The sequence below is a fragment of the Phodopus roborovskii genome, unplaced genomic scaffold, assembly GCF_943737965.1.
Source record: "Phodopus roborovskii unplaced genomic scaffold, PHOROB, whole genome shotgun sequence".
NCBI classification, from domain to species: Eukaryota; Metazoa; Chordata; class Mammalia; order Rodentia; family Cricetidae; genus Phodopus; species Phodopus roborovskii.
Window position 1 is genome coordinate 23,937,619 of NW_026125397.1, and position 16,557 is coordinate 23,954,175.

The window sequence follows — 16,557 nt, forward strand, 5'->3', positions numbered from 1 at the left end:
TCGTTCTTGCTGGCAAGACAGTAGCGTGGGACATTTGGTGCCGAAACCCGGGAACAGAGACCTCATCATCGTCAGCACCATCGGAGACCCCTTGACTACAAGGAGGATTCAGAACTGCAGGGCAGATGCGCTCGGAGAGGTATGTCTTTTCTGGACCCTGGTAAGAGGTCCAGGATAGCATGTCAGAAACCGAGCATAGTGAGAGGTTGGATGCGCGCAGGAAAAAACCCGTCCCCCAGAAAAAGTTAAAAAGGCACTCCCGGTGAGTCTTAATGACAAGGGAGTGTATTTGGCAGAAAATAACAACAACTGATAGAGGAAATGTTGCTGGATTAATTCAATTGATATATTTTGAAAACGCTTTGACTCTAATGTTTAAGTTCAAGGACAAGTTACTTGGGAAAAGGATTTCTATTTTTGTTTCAACAGGAAACCTCAGTTCATATTGCAGAATTGGACCTTCGAGTTTGAGCAGACGCTTCAGGAGTTGAGAGCCGTCATTATTCAGATCAACTCCACGTGCCTTGATCTATCCTTGATGGAGGGACTGTTGTCGTGGATTGCTTCAGCTGTTTCCTATTTCAAGGAATGGGTGGGGGTGGGATTGTTTGGTGCAGCCGTTTGCTGCGGACTTGTGTTGCTTCTCTGGCTAGTCTGTAGGCTCAGAACCCAAACTAAGAGAGACAAGGTGGTTATCGCCCTTGACAACAGCAGACGAGATGGCGTGGACCTGGGTGTGGGAAATGACCAGATCACCTCAGCAGATGCCTGCTCAATGGATCTCCTACGCTGGGTAAGGTTGAGGAGTATATAAGGCTCACCCCTTCCTGGAATAAACAGAGCTTTGTTTCAACCTGTTCCAGATACCTTCCTCCACCCCCAAGGGACACCTGTCAGGATCCTGCAACAATGATGTTTCCCTAAAAGAAATCAAAAGCAAACCAGCCACGGAGGCAGTCATTTCTTTATTACCTGTAATTTGTAATTTGCATGGTACAAAGGAGTGAAAAGCTTTGAATACAAAGGACTTGGGGGGGGGGGTTTACCGTTGAAAGATTTTACTTTCAGTATTATTAATTGTGTGTGTGCACACTCGAGTGTGCATGCATATACACATTTGAGTACAGGTGCCTACAGAATCCGGAAGGCAGTGTTGGATCCTTTGAGGCTGGAGCTATGAAGGTGGTGAGCCACTTCACATGCATGCTGGGGACCAAATGCAGATCCCGAAAGGACGGCGCACGTCCTCAACCATGGAGCCGTACCTCCAGAGCCACAGAACTCCTTCTACAGATGACACTGACAGTCATAGGACCACAGCGTCATCTTCCTCAAGGCTCTCCTCATAAGTAGCGGTTTCTGATGTACTCTCGGTACAAGGCACTGTCCTCTTTACCAAGGGGCTGCATGACTCCTCTGGTGGCCTGGATGTGGGCGTGGAAGATCTCTGTAGACTTTCTGTCTACTCTTGGGGGCTGAACTTCATAGATGTTGTCTGGCGAGAAAGCTGAAATGGGAGTTCTGTGAGGGGCAAGAGAGAAGACTGTGTTAATGGAAGCAGAAAGGGCTAGAAGGGGCCGAGGGAACCACCTCTGCGGCTGCTGCTGGCTGGCTTCTCCTCTGGCTGAAGACTGCTGGATAAACACCGCCTGGGAAGCCGTCCCTGATGCCCAGGAGGGGCACAGGTCCTGTTCCTGTCTGTCTGCCTGCCTGCCTCTCTCTCTCTCTCTCTCTCTCTCTCTCTCTCTCTCTCTCTCTCTCTCTCTCACACACACACACACACACACACACACACACACACACGAAAGCCAGAGAGAGGAAAGGGGTAAGGGAAGGATAAGCAGCGCATAAGGGAAAGGAGGAAAAAGTCCAGGTAAGAGAACCCTGAGATGGCTAAACGTCCCATTATCAGGCCTGTGTGTGTACACGCGTGCTTCATGCCAAGGATGATGAATGAAGATGACAGAATTTATAAACACTGGTGATTTATCTCGCAGTAAACAGGAAAGCCCCAGAATAACAATGCTGCCACTACCAGCATCAGTATGATCCCCGAGAACAGACAGCATGTGTATGTGTGCTCTTCCTGTCTCAGCTTGTTCAGAGATGAATTACATACTGTAATGCACACCATTTGACCACAGAGCTACGGCATCTTAGCCTTCCGTTAAACCTCTATTTTGGACTTATAGACAACCACAGTTTATTATTGACAGCAAGGCAATCAGCTTACGTGGGAGGGTTTTAATCCATGGTCTGTTGGTCCATTGCTTTTGGGCCTGTGGCAGTCTGTGTGTCCTGGTAGGAGTGTGTGACAGGGGCTTCTACGATACACACAGGGGAAGAGGAGAGCCCGGAGTCCCAGCATCCCTTTAAGGGCAAGTTCTGGATGAGCAAACCTCCTTGACTATGCCTGTCCTTTGTAGGCGCCACTGCCTCTCAATAATGCCACCAGCTGTGGGCTTCGGGGTCACTTGTCTAAGCCATAGAGACGTTCGTAGTTCTGCCGTCCAACATGCATTTCTACTCTGTCCATGGAAACAATACTTCCTGTTTTCTCACTGACAATGAAACCTTCTCCGTTTTACACTTGACAGCTTCGAAGATAATGTCCTTGGCTCACACGTTTCTTCCTTGATGGTTTGAAACACACTACACCTCAGGGCAATCGATAAAATTTTTTCCACAAGAAGTCTTCACAGAAGCCTAACTGACGCTTTTCCTTCAAGGTTTGCTCACCCACACCCTGGCGTTAGTCAACACAGGTCAACACTCTGAGGCACGGTGTGCTCTCCAGAGTCTCACATGTCAGGCAGGCTGCTTTAGGGTCTCTGTTGTAGTAGTTTTTCTTTTTTAAGGGGCCTATTTATCCGCGTTTAAGCTTTGCCTATTGTCAGCATTTGAAACTTTAAGTCATCTCCATGTCTCTCTTTGTTCTGAATGTAAAGGCTTTGTATTTTAGCTCACTGTGAACTGGCGCATTGTGTTTCCAGCCTTTTATAGTCATCTGGCGGGCACGTGTTTGTTGTCTGTGGGATGCTTGTAGGCTCCGTGCTCTGTTCTTGTCATAACTGTGTGTGGGGCTGGCCTCTGGGACTCCTGCTGCACACCCCAGGGAAGGCGGCGGGGCTCAGGAGACCCCTAACTTCACACTGCCTCTCCTCTGTTATTGTGTCACCGTACAAAAGCAAGCCAGCTTGCCCTCCGAGGCTTCCTTTGTGTTCAGATTCTTACATCTTTTCTTAGGTTTTTGAGGAAGGGCCTCATGTAGCCCAGGCTATCCCTGCCTGCTTGATGCCTCTGCTTTTATCCCAAGTCCTGGAACGTAGGGCATGTGCCTGCCTGGCTCATCTTTACTGCCAAAGTCCTGCTCAATTTTGACACATCAGCAATTCCTCCTCACGTCTGTTTGCTACCCAGGACGGGGGCTTGGGTTATTTCAAGGGTTTAAGTGACCTCGTCAGTGTCACCCCCTTTGGGAACTCACCAAGGACAGCTGGACACACCTGATACAATCCCTCCCAGCATCAGCAGCCACACTAACATTGCCTGCTATGATTTCCAGTGGGGAACCCCACTCCTGGGTCCTGAGTTCCGAGATCATCAGATTCCCCGCCCCCTGCTCCTTCCTCATTTCTTCCTGTGCGCAAACCGCAGCATCACCCGAACTATCTAGCTCTGCTCTGAGCTCTGTCGAATACCCTGCCATGCAGTCCGAGGTAAGCGCAGTCTGTGGGTGATGCCGTCTGAATCTGTTCTGCCAAATGCTCACGACTTGGCTGCCTGCTGGTGGGCTTTGGAGAGGTAACACAACCATGGCTCGCCATCCTGGTGGAGCCATCATAATTTGGTGGTGTTATTATTGCAAAGAAGTGGGAGGTAGGAGGTGAAGCCTGATTCATTAGAGGGAGCTTCTGAGTGGCAGATCTTTTCCTGGGCTCTTCCCCAGCCACGTCCACTTCCTGTCTGGTGCGACGGAAGCAACCCTGTCCCTGCCCCCACCACACCACGAAGCTCTGCTTTGCCATGACCCAGAAATAATGGCACCAGCTATGCCAAACAAAAACCTCCTATATTCTCCCCAGAACCCAACAGACACATTTATCTTAGAAGTATATTTTTCACACATCTCCCAACTGGACAACTAAAGGAGAGACCTGTCGCATAGCAACACACAGCCGCTCTCTCAGGTCATCCGCCTGCTCCCACGATCTCCTCTGGCAGGCCTTGCTCTCCTTGGAGATGGTGAGCCCATCCCAGGAGTCCAGATGGGGAAGCTCTTATCTTCCTTCCTGACAGTGTTATTTTCCTTTGCTGCCAGAGCACCTGGGAGCAGACAGTCTTTGTTAATAGGTTACTAGGTCACAGGAAGACTCTTGTGGGCCTGATGAAGACAGCTGTGCATGCCTAGAGACCTTGGACTTTTAAGTACTTCTGTAACGAAGAGCGGGCAGCTGGGTGGCTAGAGGGACAGACAGACTGTGACAGACAGCAGATTAGATTCTTCAGTACTGACTCAAGCACTCCTTCCAGTATTCCGAGTTCACTGAAAAGAAAAAGGAAAAACAAAAACCAACCATCCCGGAGTCCCTTGGCACCTGGCTTCAAAATGTGACCATGGGTTTTGTTTTTGTTTTTTACTGTTGTCTTAGCTAGGGTCACTATTGCTGTGAAGAGCCACCATGACCACCGCAATGCTTATAAAGAAAACATTGAATTGGAGTGGCTGGCTTACAGCTTCAGAGGCTCAGTCGGTTATCATCATGGTGGGGAGCACAGCAGTGTGCAGGCAGACAGTGCTGGAGCTGTTGCAGGGCAACAGGAAGTAGACTGTCACAGTGAGGGACGCTTGAGCAAGAGACCCCTCAAAGCCCGCCCCACAGTGACACACTTCCTCCGACGAAGCCACACCTCCTAACAGTGCCATTGCCTTTGGGGGCCATTTTCTTTCAAGCCAACACATCTGTGGCATTCACATGATGCTTGGGTTTGCAGCCGGGCCACACAGACAGGAGTATCTGTTTTGTAGACGGGGGCAAAGGTGACTTCACTCTTGATGTGGTCAGTGCATCGGTGACATTCTGAATACGGCAGGGAAGGCAGATGAGGCAGCCCCTCCGATGGCATGCCTCTTGGTTCAGGGGATGATTTCTAGAAGCCTACTCTGCTGCCCTCCAGTGATCCCAGAAACCACCGGGAAACCAAGAACGGTTGCACAAGGCACGGATCTCCAGAACTAACCGGGAGACAGAGATGAACGGTTGCACAAGACACGGATCCAGGGTTAACCGGGAGACAGAGATGAACAGTTGCACAAGGCACAGATCTCCAGGGTTAACCGGGAGACAGAGATGAACGGTTGCTTAATGCACGGATCTCCAGGGTTAACCGGGAGACAGAGATGAACAGTTGCACAAGGCACAGATCTCCAGGGTTAACCGGGAGACAGAGATGAACAGTTGCACAAGGCACGGATCCCCAGGACTCACCCCAGCTGCACTGGTTCAGGGTCTCTAGCAAGACAGCTTTGACATCTATATTTGTATTTTTTTTCTTTTTGGATTTGGAAAATTATAGAGAAAACACGGTGTACATGTGCCATCACCAACATGAGCAAAAACATAAATGGTGACATTCAGAGAGCAGCCCACAGCCCCAAACAGAAACCACATCCCCTCTCTATAGTAACCATTTTCTAGAACACTTAAACACTCCTGGTTTTTGGAACTTGACTTCAATAAGCTTATGGTGGTTTGAAAAGGAGCGGCCCGTAGCTCACAGATTTGAATGTTTAGTCACCGTCACAGGGAGTAGACTATTTGAAAGGATTAGAAGATTAGGAGGTGTGACCTTGTAGGAGTGGGTGTGGCCTAACTGGAGGAAGTGTGTGCTGAGGTGGGCTGCCTGCCTGCCGTGCCCCTCCACCCTCATTCCCAGCCTATGGATCAGGATATAAAGTTGTCAGCTACCTGTCCCGCACCATGTCTACCCACATGCCGCCATGTTCCCCACCATAATGGACCAAACCTATGAAACTGTACACAAGCCCCCAATTAAATGCTTTTCTTTGAGAGTTGCCTTGGACATGGTGACTCTTCACAGCAACAGGACAGTGACTGAGATACTACACTACCTCGATATCACCAGATCTCTGGAACCCAGGACTCGGGGAGAGGTTAACCATGATAAAGTGGATGCCCGCTTGGTACTGAAGCTCATTACAGGGTTACAAACCATGCTCAGCTCTTCCTCTTCCCCCCTACATAAGCCATTTCTAAAGCCACCCTATGGACAGACATCCGCACATGGAGGCAGCCTTTGACAGCCTGGGGGTGCCAGGACCCAGGTGTCACACAGGTCACTGGGGCAGCTGGAGTGGCACTGGACCCAGCTCCGAGAAGGACATTATTGAGGCTGGGTTTTCATAAAATGAACCGCTGCCAGAATGGAGGGCAAGCCTTAATTAAAGTAGTATGCTCGGAGTTTTCTACTGGGAAATTACTCTTAATTAGTGAGGTAAGGGGTGATGGGAGATTAATTACATACGGGGACTAATCAGATACACAAAATAAGGGTAACAGGAGTCAAATTCCTCACTGCTGTGGAAGGTGGCCACTAGTATGGAAAGTAACAAGTCTGGAATAAACTCTGGACGTTTTATAATTAGAAGCATTATAAACCTAGAGATATAAATGTACCTTATCTATGTTTAGAAAGATGTTGGACATTTATACATGTAGTAAAAGCAGACATAATAGATACTTATGTAGTTCTGTTTAGTATCTGTGCACGTCAACGCGCATGTCCTGCTTGAGCGGACCTGCAAGCAGTGACCCTGCTGTGGCAATAGGTACACCTCGTGCCCAGATCTTGGCTTTAATTTAATTTCCCAGCAAAAAGAATCAGGGACCCTCGGAGAAGTGACTGATTTCAGGGCTAGGACAGGCAAAGAACACGATGAGCCCAAAGCATCTTGTCCGAGAAATTGGGAAGCGCTCTAAGAAAGATGAGAACATGGCCAAAGGACACAGGGGCAGGCTGAAGCGAGGCTGGTGAAATTGGGGACAACCTGAGTATCAGAATTAATGACAATGATGGCTTATGTCCCATTGAATATAATAATTCAAGATCTCATAGTGAGAAAGATAAATATGAAAAAAATGCAAGGTTTGATGAACAGAGATGATGTCTAAACTTCCCAGGTGCCTTGCTAAAAATATTCACTAATTAAGAGTAATTTCCCAGTAGAAAACGAGCATACTACTTTAATTAAGGAATTAAAATAAACATTGAGTAAAAGCTGTCTGTCACCTGATCGGACAAATCTAGCCGGGAACTTGGGAAGGGCCTATTGGCTCTGGCTCAGTGTCCCTCACAGGGCTGCTGCCACCCCACTGACAATCACCGCCGTCCACTCAAGACTTAGCTGTGGTTGAGAACCCACGCTCGTTTACTCGGTTGACAAGGTCAGCTCCTTCCAGTTGGGTAGACGCTTCAGTTTTTCCTGAGTCTGTATATAGGGCTGCTCCCAACATGAATGCTTGCTTCCCCCAAACAAGTGGCCCAACAGACCACTTCAAAACCTAGCTGCTTCTGCTGTACACACTTGGCTAATAGTTCGGATCCCCCAAAGGCCTGTGCGTTACAGGCTTAGGTTGCCAGCCTGGGGCCCTGAGAGGAGGCAGCAGAGCCATGGAGAGAGGTGGGATCTAGTAGGAGGGTCTGGGGTAAGTTGGGCGCATGGCAGGGCTATGAGACTCAAGCCCCTTCTCTTGCTGCCGATCTGCTGTTATGCCCTGTTGTTAGGCCCTGCTTTGCTGCAGGGCAACGAGCATGAACCACAACCTCTCAGAAGGAACTTTTCTCTTCCCAGGTCATCACCCCAGCTAGTTTCCTATGGTGACAGAAAGCAGGCTAAAACACTACTGGCCAGAGACAGCCCTGGCACGGTGGGCGGGCACGGCACTGGGGTGTGACTAATAGAAGCAGGGTCAGTCCGAGAACTGCCTACTGAACTTGGGTATAGTCAGAGCACACCGAGTCAACGTACCGTCTACAAAACAAGTGACCTGCATTCTGAGTGTCAAAGTCATGAGAGAGAGTGGTGGCGTGTTCCAGAACGAAAGAGGCTTAAACAAGTAGAAGCAGTGTGGACTCTGGACTGGACCCTCTCCTGCGCAAGGATGCTAGTAGGTCCTGATGAGGCCTGAACAGGCTTCAGGCTCAGACAATTGCAATGCATTGGTGCCGGTTTCCTGAACGGCTGTCATTCTCTCCCTTGCAGGAAATGCCCGCTATGGAATAAGCAGGTTATGGCTGCTGGAGAACAGGGAAAAGGGTATCAGGTCTACAACCGATTGCAAACCCAAATATAAGAGGCATTTAAAGTTGTCTAAGGTAAACTATTACCTAGAATTCTAACAAACATATTGTTTATAGGTCAGAAATATGTGAACTTTGGTTAATTCCATATGCAAGAAAACCAAAGGATTTCATAACACCAAAGATAATGAATTCTGACCTTCAATAAAAAGTGTAAAAGGGCCCTCTCAGCTCCCCCCTGTCTGTCTGTCTGCACTCAGCTCTCCCTGTCTGTCTGTCTGCACTCAGCTCTCCCTGTCTGTCTGTCTGCACTCAGCTCTCCCCTGTCTGTCTGTCTGCACTCAGCTCCCTCCCCTGCCTGCACTCAGCTCCCCCCTGTCTGTCTGTCTGTCTGCACTCAGCTCCCTCCTGTCTGTCTGTCTGTCTGCACTCAGCTCTCTCCTGTCTGTCTGTCTGTCTGCACTCAGCTCCCTCCCCTGCCTGCACTCACTCTCTCCCTGTCTGTCTGTCTGTCTGCACTCAGCTCTCCCCTGTCTGTCTGTCTGTCTGTCTGTCTGCACTCAGCTCCCTCCCCTGTCTGCACCCAGCTCTCTCCTGTCTGTCTGTCTGTCTGTCTGTCTGTCTGTCTGTCTGTCTGTCTGTCTGCCTGCACTCAGCTCTCCCTGTCTGCACTCACTCTCCAGCCTTCCAACCGCCCAGCACCTGTGGCAGGGCAGCTCTTCGGGTGGTCAGGACAGATCTGTGTGGTGAGGTCTACCTTAGTTCAGATTTCTCTTTAGACAAAGTGTAACTTCCTTGTAACTGTTTGTAGCAGCAATTTCTGAAAGAAAGGCTCTCACTCCCATATTTTCCTTTTCCAGGGTCCCTAAATTCACTGGGAGTGGCCTTGTACAGCAAAGGCCTCTAAAGCTTTCAGGGCAGGTCACTGAGCCCCCTCCTGTTGCCTGAGCCAGTACCCAAGCTCTCCGTACTTAGCACTGGCCACCCCTTCCTTCGGGAAGCATCTTCTTCCCCTGGCTGCTGTGAAGCCACATTCTTCTGTTCCCTCCCTGCTTGCCTCGTGGTCCCTAAAACTCCCCTTCTCCACACACCTGGGGCAGTAGGCAGAGAGGGAAGGCATTGCTCTCCAGCAGCTCCCCACACCTAAGCTCCTGCGAGCTATCCCTTGACACCTGCCCCCACCCACCCTACCTTACCCTGCCCCAGAGCGCCAGAGCGCGGGGGCTGTGGCTCTTGCCATCCTTTGCTTCTCTGATGCGCCCAGTTTGGTCCTGCCTGGGTCATGATGCATGTTCTCCCTGCACTGCAAATGTTCCGGGTCATCTCAGAGAAGACTCTTTTTAACCCAGTCTCAGCTCAGCTCCTCCAAGCTATCTGCTTTGTTTATAGAGCACCTGAGAGGCAGGCCAAGCTCCTTGAGTTCCAGGCCAGGCTCTGTGAGTTCCAGGCCAGGCTCTGTGAGTTCCAGGCCAGGCTCTGCAAGTAAGGATACATGGCGAGATCCTATCTCAAACAAATAAAAACACAAAACCCCTAAACCAACCAAACAAACAACCAAAAAAAATCCTAATCTAAAATAAAATAGTGTCAGACCTTCACTGGCCCCAACTACTCCCTCCCATTTCCTTGGTTTGTGTTCTCCAAGACATTTATTGCAACAAGGAAGTGTCTTATGTATGAGGTTGCTGCTTCATCCTACATACCCTGGGGCAGAAGGACCCTGAAGGACGCAGGTAGCCTGCCCAGTGACAGAGCCGGCAGCACCTGACACCCTGTGAGTACTTAATACCTATCGAGTGAATAAACGAATCACCCACGTTCTGCTCAAGCTCTTAGCCTTGTGGCTGTGGTCATGATAATCATACATTTTTAGAAATTATTTTTATTTCACGTCACTTTGCTTGACCTCAGACCAAATGAAGAGATGCCGCAACACTGCCACCTCAATGTGGCCTCCCTTTGAGCGCTCTGGGTGATGCAACAGCATGATGCTCAGTGACAGAGACTCATCGTCATGGCCAGCGCTGACCACTGTGAAGATTTTTCTCTTCAGGAATCTTAAGTCTCCATCCTGATAAGTCCCACTTACTGGTCCCCAAGTCAACTTAAAAACCCTGCTTTACCTCCCCATGATTCAAGCATTACTTAAGGAGATGAGCACATGACTTCTAATCCTCCCCTCTGAGATAAATGCTCTGGGCTATCTCAGTATGAAAAATTAAACAGCACTGGGCATGAGAAAGGGTTTGAAAAAATAAGTCCTCCATCTTATCTGAGCGCTGCAGTTTGTGCGTCCTTGGGCTCCCAGGAAACACAGTCTCATTTCTCAGGGACAGCCGGCCTCTCGGCCTCAACCTCTCTCTGATATTGAGTGAATTGAAACACACACAGCCAGGCTCGCAAGCATCCTCCTGGAGCCTTATCATTTTCCAAACACATTTGCCACTCTGTATTTTCAGTGCTGAATACATTTTACATTTTTATAAGCCGAGAGAAGACTCTCATGATGTAACGGTTCACTAATGAGCCTTGTGGCAGGGGCTCTTTGCTGAGGGCATTCAATGATTTATTTCATGAATACCTTGCTAGTGGAAAGCCATTTTTGATTGTCCGTTCCTTTAGGCTTTCACTGTGTTCATGGTGCAGGAGGGCGGACAGCTTCTGTGGTTAAACAGACAGCATTTTGTCCAGGATCTGGGTCCTCTGCTGGGTCTTGCATGAGAGTAAGCCATCAATGAGTATGGCTGAGCTGAAGGAGGGGGTGAGTGAGTAAACAAATGGACTGAGGATCACAGAGGAAGGTGCTCCAGGCCAAACCCTCACCTCACCTCACACAGGGAGCCACGGCTCAGACAGGCAGCTCAGACATTCAGCAATGGTAGTTGTGGGGCCAGATCCCAGGATCATGCTCTCTTTCTTAATGGACACGTAGGCAAGTAAATTGCCAGTTAACTGGCCAAGCATAAAGTGTGTGTTTTGTGTGTGTGTGTGTGTGTGTGTGTGTGTGTGTGTGTGTGCTTAACTCGCTATGGTGGCCTTAGTATGTTCATGAACTCCAAATAACAACATTCCTTCAATCACAGTAGATCGTGTAGGGGCAGGGATGGCGCGTGGCCCAGTCCTGTCCACTGGACTAACAAGGAGAGGGAGGGAGTGCCCTGTGCAGGCTCTGGGACTCCTCGTTCCTAAGCAAGACAATGAAGCACTTGCCTCCCTGAGACTCAGGGGGCTGTGACAGCACCCCGGGGTCACACAGAGTTCCTGAGTCCCCTCCACAGGTGGGTGGCCCTGTCTACGGCTTCAACCACGGAAGTGTAACTGGTTTCTGGTCTTACTCCACAAACTTCCCTATGAGCGCATACGGAAAAGGAGTAATAACACTCAAATATTAAACATGGGAAAGTACATAATAAGAAAAGACTTGCTAGTGAAGTTTAAGTATAATTAGGACTTAATGGGGATTGTGTTTTTACAAAGTCACGCATAAAAGCTCCCAGGAATGCTGAGTCACACTTAGGCCCGCACAGCCATGAGTACACGTAAAACGAATGCATGTTAATATCTTCAGCACACATTTTCTCTCAGCTGGAAGGAACTGGAAGGAACAGGCACATCGCACCTGGACACTTGTCTATCCGAACAGAGGCAGTGGCTGTTGGGGAGAGGCTCAGGGACACAGCACTAAGTCCACGATCACCCACCACATACAAAAAACGACAGTTACCTATCCAACTAACAACACAAGAAAAAGCTAAGCCATCTCAGGTATGGTTCTTACATGCAAAGCTAAACACGGGCAGAAACAACAACAACACAAAACAAAACCCAATATTTTATAGGCCCCAAATGCACCCTACACAGAAACTACACAGAAACTACGCAGAAACTCGGAGTGGGCCAGAGGAAGAAGGCAGAGACGGGGCAGAGGGTCAGGCGGGCATCCCAGCCCCTGGGCTGAGCCATTGTCACCTATGATCTCCCACCTGGGGCTGGAGTTAGTCCCTCAGCTGCTTCACCCTCCAGCCTTTGAAGACTAGACTTGGTGTTTGGGAGAAATAACAAGTTACCCATGAAGGTTAAAACGCTTTCTGGGAGGAAGACGGTTTCAGAAGGAGGAACGGGCGGAGTCCTAGGGGTGGGGGAGGGGGGACTGAACTTCATCATATACTGTGAGTCAATACTTCTGTTACCTACAAACAGAGATAGAAAAGGATCCACAGGACACTAGATGCAACTCATGGGGAGGGTGGTGGCCCAAGGGGAGACTAGGGGACTGAGAGCATGAGGAGCTCTGCAGCAGAGTTACTCCTGGTGACTGGTAAGAGCGCAGTTAACGCCACTGCTGTGAGTTATCCTTAGGGGACACTGGCAATCCATCAGCATGAAACTTACGGATTCACCCTGCATTAATTACATTTCACCTTCCCTGCACCTGAAGTCAGACAGTACCCACAGAGTCTAGGCCTTGGATTTGGACCCATTTCTCAGAAGCGATTTTTACACGAGTGACACATCCTCCTGGAATAGAGCAGCAGACACAGAATACGCGTACTCACGTCTTCTTAACCTACTGATTGGCACGTGCAATATAACAACTGGCAGAGCACTTGTAAAAATGACAGAGAGAAAGACGGAGAGAGACACAGAGAGACACACAGAGAGACACAGAAAGACAGACATACACACACAGAGACACAGAGACAGACGGACAGACATACACACAGAGAGACAGAGACAGAAAGACACACACACACAGAGAGACAGACAGACAGACAGACAGACACACACACACAGAGATCACCTACCCTTACAGCATCCTAACTGCCAGGTGTAGCAAGTCCCATGGGAGTGCTTTTAACTCAGCACGTGTCACCGGGCAGAGAGAAAGGGACGATTCTGAAAGCCTGGTGATGCTCACCCCTCCTTTCACAAGTCAGCAGGGAACCAGGAGACAGGTGAGGAGGAAACACAGAGGGTTACACCTGAAGAGTGCTCAACAGGGGTCAAGGCCATGACACCCAGCGGGACGCATGGGACTTCATAATTCTGGGAGCGGCAGGGACGTTGTGGGCTGACCTTAGTATAGTACAGCAAGTTTCTTCTAAACCCAATTTAAGGTCTGTGTGTAGACCGAGGAGGACACAGACACAGGTTAACCTCGAATAACCTAGCAGCAGGTCTACATCAACCCAGATATTTACCCTAGAAGTCTCATTGTAACTGTGTGTAACTGTGCAAGGGCGTGTGTGTGTGTGTGTGTGTGTGTGTGTGCGTGTGTGTGCGTGCGTGCGTGCGTGCGTGTGTGTGCGTGTGTGTGTAGGAAAAAACAAAGGTACACTTTCTTCAATCATTAACAAGACTCAAAAGAAACGTAGTAGAGACATAGAAAGGTGTCTACTGACCCTGGTCATGCTATAAGACCAAAGTATGGGCTGTTAATGCTAATAGACCTCCATTTCTACCCAGTGGTTAGAAAGGCAGCTGCCAGCCCTAAGCATTTGCAGCTCGGTGGCAGGCATCATGGGCACCAGAAGCATCTAGTCTTGGATTGAATCCTACTTCCTCTACTTGCTGGCTGCTTGAGCTTGGGCATCTGCACTTGGCCACCTCTGTGCAGTAGACATGATAAAATACTCCTTCTATGGGAATTGAGTTAATGCAGCTTCAAGGACACAGGTCAGAGGCCATCTCACACTGAACGCATAGTAAATGACGGGTGTCCTTCCCAGTCAGATACTCTGGGAATACTGTGAGTCAGGAAGCTGTCACACAACAGTCTGGGTGTTTGTGGTGGCGACAACTGACCAGTGTGGGTTTAGCTGAACTTCTAGGAGAAGTCCTGCAAGGTCTTGGGTGCAGTGTCTAGCCACCCCAGGCAGGTTTCTGCATCTACAGTTTAGGAACCCTCTATGCCATGGGCATATAGTTTATATTAGTGAAGGTACACTTAACGTTTGCTGTTGTAACTTCTCTCCAGTTGAGAAAATGAAAGCTGGTAAGCTTCAGAATCTCAGGAAAAACTGGCAGACGCCAAAGCACCCAGGGACGAGCAGACACAGAGGCACGTGGACTTAAAATAAGATTGTCATTTTAAATGCGCTGGGACCTAAGCTGCAGAAGAGGAGGCTTCAAGGGCCTCGCACAAGCCGAGTCTCTGCTGGTCTGGCATAGCTCTAGAGATCTAAAAATGAATCGTTGACATTTTAAGAACCTGGTTATAGAGTTCCAGTTTAAAGGGCACACACACAACCCTCTCCAAAAACACGAGTGGCAGTTGCCATGACAGCAAAAGGCAGAGCCTCCAAGCCTTTGTTACCCTGTTGGATGGAGATGCTGTACAAAAACATACTCATGGCAGACTCTTGACTAATGAAGTGGGAAAGGTGAAAATATATATATATATATATATATATATATATATATATATATATATATATATTTCCAGATCCACACGGGTTTTGCCTGTTCATGGATCTGGAGAGCAAGTACTGGCATATTAATAAGCAGCAACTAAGTAGGCCGTAAGTAAGACAAAAAAAAACACGTCTAATATTGAAAAGCCAGGCAAATTCTTTCCCCTTCATCGTCGTCTCCTAACAAGCTGCACCTTACTGTTTTAATAGAACGGTGCATTTGAATCACACGACTCAGCTACCCAAGTGTCCTGTGTCACTAACATCCTGACACACTTGCGTTCCTGGGCTCACTGATTCCAACTCAGACTTCCGCATGTTAAGCAGCTATGGTGAAGAAAAAGTGGTTTCTAGATGTTTCTGTGTGCTTCCCTTGCCGTCAAAATGAAGAACAAGAAGAGAAAAGATATGTGTGGGAGGGAGAAGGGAGAAGAAGCAGCCAGGGGGCGTGGTGACATCATCGCAGCACCCCAGGGGGTGTGGTGACATCATCGCAGCACCCCAGGGTGTGGTGACATCATCGCAGCACCCCAGGGGGTGTGGTGACATCATCGCAGCACCCCAGGGGGTGTGGTGACATCATCGCAGCACCCCAGGGTGTGGTGACATCATCGGGTGCCCACCCCTGTGTACGGAAACAAGCATTCAGTGCCTGCCAATAGGAAACACGCTGATGGACTGACCACGTTGGTTTACGACGGGGAAATGGACATCTAAACGTCAACAGTGCCAGACAATGGCCTAGACCCCTCCCATAAAACCCTATCTGAATCCTCACGATGACCCCTCTTACAGAAGAAACTCAACAGAGTGTGTCTTGTCTGGGAAGCCCTCCTGGTCACGACCCCACGCTCTGTCCTGGTAAGCAGAGATGATGCCCATGATGGCCCCTTACTACGCACTTGCTCCTGACGCTGGGAGAGGTATGCTGGCTTCCTACTTGCCACCCTCCTCAGCAGCAGGAGCCATCTACGCCTTTGCATCTGAGGTACCCGAGTCACTTGGTGTTTTACATGTATGTTCAAGGCAAGTGGGGTGAATACAGTTCTGTTTAGTTAAGAATTTACTAAACTCCCGTTAAACAGCCACTAAGTTATTAGCAATGACAGGGTCACGTAGCAAGAAGAGCCGAACCCACCCATGCTCTGGAGCCGTGGGTTCTCAACCTGTGGGTGGAGATCCCTTTAGAGGTCGCACATCAGATATTTACATTATAACTCACAACAGCAGCAGAATTACAGTTATGAAGTGACGATGGAATAGCAATTATGGTTGGGGGTCACCACAGCACAGGGACCATGTTAAGGCAGCTGTAGGAAGGTTGAGAACCGCTGCTCTGGAGAGCCTTGTGGTAGACCAGAAGTCTCCTAGTCAGGGTGAAACTCATGGAGGGAAGCCAAGGGGTGCAGTTTGAGGGTCCCACTTCCTCTCCGCCACGCCCGCCACTGTCCCCAACACACAGTATTCAGTAAAGTAAGTACAGGGACAATGCTTTCTTGTGTCAAATTATACTAAGCTGGTGTCAGGACTGGGTGTTTTCCCTGGCAAGTCATCAGACATGCTCCATGAACGGCATGGATACAGAGACTTTTCTAAAGGTTTAATATATGGCCAGTGAGAAGGCTCAGTGAGTCAAGGTGTTCACCACCAAGCCTCACGGCCTAAGTTCACCTGGCAGAAGCACAGAGCTGACTCCTTCAACTTGTCCTCTGACTTCCACACACATGTTGTGGTGCACGCAGGTGTGAGCATGTGCGTGTATGCGTGTACATGCATGTGTGCAGGCATGAGCGAGTGAGCGCGCACACATACCCACACACAC

General features: G+C 49.2%; 1 protein-coding gene across 1 annotated transcript in view; it reads right to left on the bottom strand.

Moving 5' to 3' along the window:
• Positions 1–964: 964 nt before the first annotated feature.
• Positions 965–16,557, bottom strand: part of Fig4 (FIG4 phosphoinositide 5-phosphatase) — a 71,765-nt gene continuing 56,172 nt past the window's right edge. Inside the window, exon 23 of the mRNA XM_051175565.1 lies at positions 965–1,521. Coding sequence (XP_051031522.1) covers positions 1,344–1,521 — 178 coding nt within the window. The 3' untranslated portion in view covers positions 965–1,343. The remainder of the gene's footprint in view (positions 1,522–16,557) is intronic.